Below are 10,894 nucleotides of genomic sequence, written 5' to 3'. Positions count from 1 at the left end.
AGCTTCTTACCTGTGAGCCTTCCTGCTGGCCCCCTGTCAGCTTCTTATAGTTGATGAAGTGTTTTATCCTTCACCTCACAGTTCTCCTCTTTTCTGTGTTTTTCTATCTCAAATATTTTTCTACAGCTAGTGAGTATGTTGTATTTTTGGCTAATATTCACTTATCAGTGAGTATATAGCATGTGTGTTCTTTTGTGTCTGGTTTACCTCACTCAGATTGATATTTTCTAGTTCCATCCATTTCCTTGTGAACTTTGTGAAGTCATTGTTTTTAATAGCTGAGTCGTACTCCATTGTGTAACTGTATCATGTTTTCTGTATCTATTCGAGGGACATTTGGGATGTTTCCAGCTTCTGGAAATGTAAATAAGGCTGCTATGAACATAGTGGAACATTGTCCTTGTTATATGTTGGAGCATCTTTTGGATTGTCCTTGTTATATGTTGGAGCATCTTTTGGGTATATGTAGCACCCATTTTCTCTTCCCACCTTTACATAGGTTGTAGGGCTTGAACTCAAGTCTCGAGGCTTTCATAGCGAGCTCCTTACCTGCCCCGTCCAAGCCCCCTCCCTGGTTGTCTCACCAGCTCCATTACTGTTCTTTAGAAATCATGTAAGTGGTTGAGGAGATGGCTTAGTGGGTCAGAATACTTGCTGCAAGTATGAGGATCTGAGTTCAAATCCTCATAAACCAAGTAAAACGCCTTGCTTGGTCACGTATGTACTCACCATGTTCACTGGGGTGGGGATGGGAGGATCCCAGGCTTGCTGGCATACCTCCAAGTTCAGTGAGACCCTGACTCAAGGGACTAAGGCAGAGAGTGATAGAGCAGGACATCAACATCGTCCTGCACACACTTGTTTGTTCGTTTTTGAAATGAAAAGTTTCGTTTCTTCTTGGACCCATCTTACTGTGCTAGACTAGCTTTAAACTTAACAGAGACTCATCTGCCTACGTCTCCCAAGTGCTGGGGTTAAAGGTGTGCACTACTATACTTGGCCTCCAGTTTTTCTTTTCTTTTCTTTTCTTTTCTTTTCTTTTCTTTTCTTTTCTTTTCTTTTCTTTTCTTTTCTTTTCTTTTCTTTCTTTCTTTCCTTCTTTCTTTCTTTCTTTCTTTCTTTCTTTCTTTCTCTCTTTTTTTTTTTTTTTGGTTTTTGGAGACAGGGTTTCTCTGTGTAGCCCTGGCTGTCCTGGAACTCACCCTGTAGACCAGGCCGGCCTCGAACTCAGAAATCTGCCTGCCTCTGCCTCCCAAGTGCTGGGATTAAAGGCGTTCGCCACCACAGCCTGGCCAGTTTTTCTTTTTATTGAATACTTATGAAGGTTTAAAATAAAATATTAGATTGTAGTACAGAATCATTTATATAAAAGCTTGATGCTATGTAGCCCAGGCTTGCCTTGAATGTAGAAAGCTCTTCTCTTAGCCTCCCAGTGCTGGGATTATAGACACACTGCTGTGCCTAGTTTCCACCTTGTATTATATTCTTATAGCACTTCTAAATTGGTATGAATCACACTTCAACTGCTTATTTAAGTATATGTGGCTACTGGCTACTTCTTGCAATATCTTAGCCCTATGTAATTTCTAGGAATACTTGAAGTGTGACTTAGAACTGGACCAGTAGCATACAATTTCAGTGATTAACAATGTCTAATAAATGATTTATATTTTTAGGAAGTGTTTTGCTTATACACTATTTCCTGTTTTTACAGTTAAATGATAGCATTCCTTATTAGGAAAGTATGATGGAAAGTTCTTTAGAAATGATGGTATTTTCAGTGAGTTATTGAGATCAGCAGCCTTTCTCATGCAGCAGTCCATTCATTTTCTTCCTCTAGATATCAACAAGTTTCTCTGGATGGTCCGGATCGGAGGAAGCACAGAGACAGGAAGACACATCAAGGAGAATGACTACTATACTCCAACTGGGGAATTCCGTGTTGATCGGGAGGGCTCTCCAGTGCTGCTCAATTGCCTTATGTACAAAATGTGTTACTACCGGTTTGGGCAGGTCTACACAGAAGCCAGTGAGTGTGATTCCTAATGCTAACAGCAGTAGTGATAGCTGACACAGACTGCACTTGCCAGGCTCCGTGCTTCATCTTTTTAACTCATTCAGTCCTCACAGCAACCCAGAAGAGAATTTAAACTAACCTTAATGTCATTTTATATATGAGGACGTTGAGCCCTCAGGTTACCGAACTAGCTAATATCATGTGATACTTAGAATTCAAACTCAGTCTGAATTTAAGTTCTGTCCTTTAAAACATCTTAATTGTGTGTTTATCAACAAGGAATATCATAGTGTGAGAAAGAATAAAGGAAAAGCAGTGCTGTTTTACTCTTTAGAATACATTGAGAAGGATTTGCTGAGGTTAAATCCTGTCTTTCAGTTTTGTTTCTGCATCAGGGAAAACTTTTGCAGTATGTACAAGTCTTAGCCTCACGATACATGGAAGGGTTACTAGTGTTAGATCTCTGGATTACAGTCCTGAGGAGCAGAGAGCCTTGAACGTCATCTTGTAGACTTGGAAGACATAAGCTAGGTGACCCTGCCACGAATCACACTGGACAGGACTTGCGTAGGTAGCACTTGATTTGCCGTTTCTGTCTGATTCTTGCAGACTCTAGTCAGAGTGCAGGCTGGGACCCAACAGTCAGTGTTTCCCTAGTGATCACAGCTTCCCATCTCTTCAGGAAATCAGCATGCGTAATTGAGGGTTTCTCTCTTGTTGCTTCTAGAGCGTCCACCAGGCTTTGACCGTGTTCGAAATGCTGAGATTGGTAATAAAGACTTTGAGCTTGATGTCCTGGAGGAAGCATATACCACAGAGCATTGGCTGGTCAGGATATACAAGGTGAGGGATGCCGCGTCTCAGAAGGTGCTCTCATGCCTACAGCTTTCTTCTAGTCATCAATTTTCCAAATAGGGACATTTTTAATGAATAGCACCTGGTTTCAAAGTAGCTTGTAAGTCACTTGAAGTGTTATTTATTTATTTATTTATTTATTTATTTATTTTGTGTGTGTTTGTGTGTTTGTGTGTGTTTTCAACTTTGTGGAGTTGATTCTCTTTAGCTTTGTATAGGCTCTAGAGATTGAATTCAGGTCATCAGGCACTTTTATCTGCTAAGCCAGCTGTCTAGACCAAAATATTACTAATTATATTTTTTGATTATTCTTTAGAGAAGACATCCCAGTTGGTGGTTGTTATTGAAATATTTTTCTTTTTAAAAAGAAAAACACTTTTTTTTTTAACTACATTTTTATATGGGGGTTAGGGGAGAGGCATACAAATGTATGCCATGTATGAAGTCAGAGTACAGCTTGTGTGGATCAATTCTTTCATTGTGATGGGTCCTGGAGATCAAAATCAAGTGCCCTTACTCACTGAACCATCTTGCCAGACTAGCTAGTCCTTTTTCATAGTTTTGGGGGTAAGGTCTCAGGCTGCCATTTGCATTTGTAGAACCAGAGCTAGTCCTTGAGTTTGCTGGTAGGAAAGTTGGCTTTGAAGTCAGACCCCATTTCTTTAGCCTTTGGTATGGTAGCATTACAGATGTGGTCACCGTGATTGTTGCAGCAATGCTGTTCCAGGTAGGGATTGGAATAGCTTGGGGATTACTGGAAATGCATGTGTTTGTGGTTTTGAACCGCATTTTTTTTTAACAGCATTTTTTTAAAAAAAGATTTATTTATTTTATGTATATGAGTACACTGTACCTGTCTTCATAAATGTCAGAAGAAGATCCCATTACAGATGGTTATGAGCCACCATGTGGTTACTGGGAATTGAACTCAGGACCTCTGGAAGAGCAGTCAGTGCTCTTAACCACTGAGCCATCTCTCCAGCCCCAAACTACGTTGTCTTTTTGCTGAATTTATGATGCATAATCACATGATGTCATGTAGGAGTGTGTCACACCTCTTATATGAGAAAAGATTGAACCAGATACGGTGTACATGTCTGGAGAAGCGGAGGCAGGGGGATTGAGGCAAGCCTAGGCTACATACATAGCAAAACTGTGTCAAATAACAGTGAGAAAAAAAGAAAAAAGAATGATTGAGGACTTTTGGTCAGTGACAGAGTTAGTTCATCCTGGTTCTGGGAGGTTCCTAGAAGGCTGGATTGACAGGAGGTAGGCTTTATCTCATGCCTGTGCACTCACACCTACACAGGGAATAGTGCAGTCCTTTCTGCGTATGCTTGTAGATCTTTCCAAAGTTGACCTCCTGGTAAATGCTAAAGTGATGTCTTTATGTTGCAGGTAAAGGACCTGGATAATCGAGGTTTGTCAAGGACATAAGTGTCACAGTGTGCCCTGACACGCTTCGCACTGAGTGCTTCAGTTGAGGACGCTGAAGAATTTTTTTTTTTATATGCAGTTTATAAGAACAGCCGGATGGGATTAGAATTGTCTGGAAGTTTTGCCCTGGACAGTATGGGCTGGGCCAAGTGAAATGATTTTTATAATTCTGAGCAGGTTACCAAATGAAATGTTATGGCTTTACTTTGGTCAATTAAAAGGGGGGGGATTTTTTTTTTAAATGTGCCTTATTTGTTTTGACTTAAATTGGCTGATACAAGGAGCACAGAAGTGAACGGATGGAAGACCGTATCCATGCTCTAGGTCCCTAAATGAACTAAACAGAAGCATTCTTTCTCCTATCAGCAAACTCAAGGACTAGCTCTGGTTCTACAAATGCAAACAACTGTGTCACACTTTTTCGTTTCTTAGCACCCAGGTACAAGTCTTTCCATATAATGGGTGCTTAATACATTTTTATCAAATGAATAAATGTTTCTGGGACCAGAGGAGTACTGTTTCTGGGCAAGAAAGACAGCTTTCTTGCTGTTATGTCTATGTTTTCGATGTCTATTTCTTTAGAAGCTCTTTGGCTTTATAAGGACAGAAAATTGCTGGGTATTCCTGATCTCTCCAGTATCCTTTCAAACTAATGACAGTTATTTTTCAAAGCAGAAATGTGAACCAAAAGTGACTAGTCCAGTAGTTCTTAAGACTCAGTGAAACATATCAATCTTAGAGGAAGGTTGATGATCAGTAGAGGTTTCTGGAATCAGATGTAATTATGTATGAAATTTAGGTATTCAATACTTCACTAAACTAAAACACAGTAAATGGCTCTTTGCTCATTTCCTTTAGACTGCACTAAATCTCTTAGGGTTATCCACCGTGAACTTCTGTTTTTCTTAGTGTTAGTCCGCTGTGTTCATATACCACTTGAGGCTTGATTACTTGGTTTTGAATCCCTTGCTAAATATATACTTAGGAAGTGGGAAGTACTGCTACGAGCGGGTACTTTGATATCGTTGCCAGTCTGACTGCAAGAAGAGACTTTAAAAATGTTTTAACTTCAAAGCACAGAGATCCCATAGATATTTTGTGTCAAGATAAATAGCTTTCTGTTCTGTACAATAGGATATTTCATGTATTTTACAACATAGGACATAATCACTGATGTATATAAACCATCTTAAGATAATTATAGTGTTTCTATTTAAGAAGACAGGAGGTATATATGACTCTTAGCCACATTGGTACTCAGTGCTTACATGCTTAGGTGTACTTGTGTACCTAAGGGCTTCTCCTTCAAACCAGTTTATATACTGTGTATTTTAACTGTGGTTGAAATTTAGATTTAACAGATGATTTGATATCCTATATGTAAATACACTATTTGATTTATATACAGAACTACTACCTAGTGGGAAAGGTTAACCTGAGACTTATCAGTATGATTAATATTACAGGTTATTAGTAAGCTTTCTCTGTAGCATAAATGTGATACCCCCTTTTCATATCATTTTGACTCCTGGGATCTTGATATTTTCTAGTTTACACAGATTTCTTTTTTAAGTTGATTTCATTTTCAGTTATAGTTCACTTAGTGTAAAAAAAAAGAATCCATCTCAAAAGCAACAATACAATTTCACACACATGCCCACCCACACACCCACCCAGCACTCTCCAGAGACTCTACTTCCAGCTCTGGTGAACCTCGAATTCTGCCTCCTGCCTGGTCATTAGTAACTTGCTTTGTTGTTTTGGTGTTTTAGTTTGAGGTAACATTGATTTATATCAGTGGCTCTCAACAGTGTGTGGGTCCTGTTCTCTTTGGCAAACCTTTATCTCCAAAAAATTTACATTGTAATTTAGTTATGAAGTTAAAAATGAAAATAATTTTATGGTTGGGACATCACCACAAGATGACTAACTGTATTAAAGAGTGGCAGCATTAGGAAGGCTGAGAACCACTGTCTTATGTTATGTGACACCATTTTTACTATCATCTGTTACAGTTCTAATTACTTTTTTAATTTTTTTTTTTTAATTTTACCTTCTGGCTATTTTCAGTTAAAATGTGTTACTTTTTTTTTTGTTAAAAAAAAAAAAAAAGACTGTTCCATGTAGCTCAGGCCAGCTTTGAACTCAATATAGATGAGGCTAGCTTTGAACTCTTGATCTTCCTGCTTCTACCTCCCAGTTGTGGGCTACTACAGCTAGTTAGTTACTATTTTTCCTATATAATTTTTTAAAGGAAATAGTTTAATTTTTTTGGTACTTGTTATGTCTCTTGCTCCCTTACTACTCTAGCTAGTTCTCCTTCATTTGTGCCTATTTTCTCTTATTGTGATCAAACACATTCATTAAACAACTTTGGGTGTTTTTGAGACAGTATCTTTTGTAGCTAGGGCTGGCTTTGAACTCCTGATTCTCTTGCCTCTATTTGCCAAATGCTGGTATTAACGTGTATGCCACCATACCTAATTACATTGGGTTTACTTTTAAGAATGTCTTTCATTTTTCAGCTTGAAGTAACTCTTCAGGTTTGTTCAATCATATTATTTCACTGTTGTATTTGTTGATCTTGGCCATTTTCATTGATTTGTCATTTCTTAGTACCTTTTCACATGTAGGGGGAGTACATTTCTGGAGCTCTTCTATATCATACTCAGTGTATAGCTGGGTATAGCATTCTAGACTGGCACTATTTATATGTATAAAGGCACTGGCCCATTTTCCTCATGTTGAGAAATGACAGTTGTTTTGATGAGTATTTGTCTATTCTTTGCCCCAGATCTTTTTGTTGCATCTTTATTATGGGTATTGACTGTGCAGAGTACTCTGGATTTTCTTGTGTGCATACTCAAATTTTTCCTGTGTTTTAAAAAAACAGAGTTGTGCTGGAGATGGCTCAGTGTTTAAGAGCGCTGACTGCTTTTTGCAGAAGTCCTGAGTTCAATTCCAGCAACCACATGGTGGCTCACAACCATCTGTAATGAGATCCAATACTTTTATGGCGTGTCTAAGAGAGCGACAGTGTATTCATATACATAAAATAAATAAATTTTAGAAAAAAAGTTATATGTAGATTCCTCCAACTCTCTTTCTAATAAGGCTAATTAAAACTTTCAAATTGTAGGCAACATGGTATGACACTTTAAATACTTAATTTTCTGTGTTTGGGTGTTTTGCCTACATATATGTGTGTGTATCATGTTCATTCCTGGTATCCACAGAATTCAGAGGAAGGCATCAGATTCCTGGAACTGGAGTTATAGACCGTTCTGGGTTGCCATGTGGGTGCTGGGAATTGAACAACTTTTTGGAAGAACAGCCATTGGTTTTAACTGTTGAATTAACTCCTCGTCCATGATAAAGTTATTTGAGTGTGGGGCTTTCTGAGTCAGTTTTCTGTAAGTTTCTTAGTCACTCTTCTTTCTTCCACCTTTTGGGAGATTTCTTTAGCTGTATTTGTGGTCTTGCTCTGTTTTCCCTCCCTCCCTCCCTGTCTGTCTGCCTTTCTCCCCACTTCCTCTTCCCTCCTTTTCCCTTTTGTGTGTTGTGCATGGTTTAAGCCCAGGGCCCTGTCCATGCTAGCTAAGCACTCTTATCAGTGAGCAACATCTCTTAATTTCAACCATATTTTCAAACGCTGTTTTTTCTTTTCTGCTTCCATATTTCTAAAGTCTCAAGAACTCTTTTGACTGTTCCATTGTTTTGCTGCCTTTTCAATTAAAGACTTTTCCAAATTCTTGCCTGCCTGCTTTTTTAAGACTGGTTGGTCGAAAGGGTTATGGAGAATGTGTGCTTATACTTTTCAATGTACTATGATCAGGATGGGCTGGCACACTGAGTTGTTGATATTGGTGTTAGATTTCCTTTTTCTTCCATAATAAGATGTGTTAAATTTCCTTTTTTCCTTTGCACATAAGATTCAGGTTTCAGTCCTTATTCGAGGATATTGGCCAGGCTGTCACCTTTCTAGATTAAAGTAGAGAAGGAAAACATACAGGCTCCACTCTCAGTACATGTACTTAAGTTTAATTGCTATTTTCAGGATAGCCACACCTTTTACTGTGTCTACTTTATAGTTTAGCTATCATCTACTATCTCCGACCTTATTAGTACCTTTGAGGAAGAGCTCTTCCTTGACTATACAACAGGAAGTGCTTAGAGATGTCTGCTCCGCAGGCAGTCTTGTGACTGCCTCATTTTGACCTCCATCTTCCTGGTTGCCTGGTGTCCTCATTTCAGTTTGAATCTTGTGGGCTTCCCTCGATGCAAGGCAAGTCACTTTGCTATACCGTCATCTGTGTCTCTGGGATTAATCATTTTGCATTTGTTACCTTTTATCTTCAGTAGGCTTTCAGTTTTCCCAAAATTTCTCATACTCAGAAAGGAATAGAGGCTTTTGTGTGCCCCCTCCTTCCTTTAAAGACAGTCTTGTGTAGCCTAGGTTGGATTCAAACTTAGGGTAGTTTTGAATTCCTGATCTTTCTCCATCTCTCTCCAAAGTGCTGTGATTACAGGCAAGTGTTATGACTCCTGTCTTACTACTATTCCTTTGTTACTCTTTTTAGGGAGTTTTATCATGAGTCCTCCTATCCTCCACCCCTCTTCAATTTGTTTAGTTACTCTTGTGTCTGAACAGATTAAAAGAAATCTGTTCAGAACACATTTAAAAGATTTCTTTTAATCTGTTTAGACATATTTCATATATTTTTAAAGATTTATTTCATATATTTAAGTACATTTTAGCTGTCTTCAAACATACCAGAAGAGGACATCTGATCTCATTACAGATGGTTGTGAGCCACCATGTGGTTGCTGGGAACTGAACTCAGGACCTCTGGAAGAACAGTCAGTGTTCCTAAACTCTGAGCCATCTCTCCAGCCCCCATATTAAGTTTTTGTTTTTGTTATTTTTTGTTTATTTTTGTTTTTTTTCCGAGGCAGGGTTTCTCTGTGTAGCCCTGGCTGTCCTGGAACTCACTCTGTAGACCAGGCTGGCCTCGAACATATTAAGTTTTTTGAGACAGTATTTCATTTATTCCAAGTTGTCTTTGAACTTGCTATATAACTAGTGTGAACCTGAAATGATCTTCCAACATTTGCCTCCCTAGTTGTCATACACACACACACACACACACACACACAAATACAAATCTCCAAGTCAGAACTCTTGATACTATGTCTCTTCCAGGAGATAAGACATTGATTCCATTTAAGACTAGAGGAACCTCATGGGTCTTTCTATTTGTTGATTTCAGAATATACACAGGAAATCCCAAAGAAATGGAAATAATCTGACAGCTTGTTTGTAATCACATGAATCCTAAACTGATGTCATGGTTTAAAAGGTTTATTTCCAGGTTGTTTCACCCTTCACGTGACAGATTTCATGGAGATGTAGCTCAGCGGCAAAGCACTTGTCTAGCCAGCACATGGTTTCAATGTTTCCTTACTTTTTGTATCCCAAGTCTTTTTTCTTAGAATTGACACTTCTCTCTTTATTATGGGCCCTTTTCATGTTTGGCAAGCATTCTACCATTATGCCATAAGTCTAGCCTAGTAACATACTGATTGTGCTTCCCAACCCATCTATTCTATTTTTAGATAAGATCATACACACACACACACACACACACACACACACACACACACCCTTGGCTCAGGTTGACCAACCTGAAGCAGTTCCCCTGCCTCAGCCTCCCTAGGCTGAGATTATAGGTAAGTCACCATGAAGTGTACTTTGCTGTTTTTGTTTGAAAGCATCTTGGTTGGGCATCTCCTGCTTCATCTCTATAGTGTGATGGCCCACCATGCTTGTTTAAGAATAAGAAAGCTAGTACAGGCAAATAGTCTAAAAAAAAAAAAAAGATTAAACTGGTTTTGGAGCCTGTGCAGGCAAAATTGGTGACCTTCACTGGGCTGCCCTGTTCCCTCTCACATCCGCGGCGATGTGGGCTTTTTTTCCCCTTCGTTTTTTTCCTAAGACTAACCCTGTATAACTCAATTTGCCCTGAACTCACGATTTTCTTGCTTACGCTAACCAAATTCTAAGTCTACAGACATGCACCACCACACTTGCTTTCCTTCAAAAAAAAAAAAAATTTTTTTTTTTTTTTCAGAATTAATTCCAACAGCAGTTGCTAGCTTCTCAGTTCGAATACTAAGGGGGGCACACGTGAGAGTTTACAGAGCACTCTGTAGCGCTTAGTTTGAGCCGCATAAACCCTTCCTTCCAAGGGCTCCGAGGTCACGAGCAGGTCGGTTGACATAGTTAGCGGTGCAGTCTTTGCAGGCTGAGCGGCAAGGAACCCGGGTCCTTGACCTGGGCCCAACTGATGCACAGTCTGGATGGAGGCTTCGATGCCTCTCTGGAGCAACGCAAGGCGTAGCACACGCCCGATGCCATTTCATCTGGGACTTAGAGATCAGTTCTCCCCAAAGCAGTCGTCAATACCAAATCTCATCAGCCCGTGTCTTACTACGGCCACATAGGAACTCCAGCCAGTCCTTGGAGGGACCCTGGCTGGGTCACTCTCTGCTGAGCCCGGGATAGGACAACGCGCGCCGGCCCGC

At 39.5% G+C, this 10,894-nt stretch overlaps 1 protein-coding gene across 1 annotated transcript in view; it reads left to right on the top strand.

The window, feature by feature from the left end:
• The window catches only part of Stt3a (STT3 oligosaccharyltransferase complex catalytic subunit A), a 28,719-nt gene extending 22,891 nt beyond the window's left edge, over window positions 1-5,828 (top strand). The window contains exons 16-18 of the mRNA XM_028755792.1: window positions 1,841-2,029; window positions 2,745-2,860; window positions 4,271-5,828. Coding sequence (XP_028611625.1) covers window positions 1,841-2,029; window positions 2,745-2,860; window positions 4,271-4,309 — 344 coding nt within the window. The 3' untranslated portion in view covers window positions 4,310-5,828. The remainder of the gene's footprint in view (window positions 1-1,840; window positions 2,030-2,744; window positions 2,861-4,270) is intronic.
• The last annotated feature ends 5,066 nt before the right edge of the window (window positions 5,829-10,894 follow it).

The sequence above is a fragment of the Grammomys surdaster genome, unplaced genomic scaffold, assembly GCF_004785775.1.
Source record: "Grammomys surdaster isolate TR1022 unplaced genomic scaffold, NIH_TR_1.0 126086, whole genome shotgun sequence".
Classification (NCBI taxonomy): Eukaryota; Metazoa; Chordata; class Mammalia; order Rodentia; family Muridae; genus Grammomys; species Grammomys surdaster.
The sequence above is the reverse complement of the archived record's forward strand: the minus strand, read 5'-3'. Positions and strand labels throughout refer to the sequence as shown.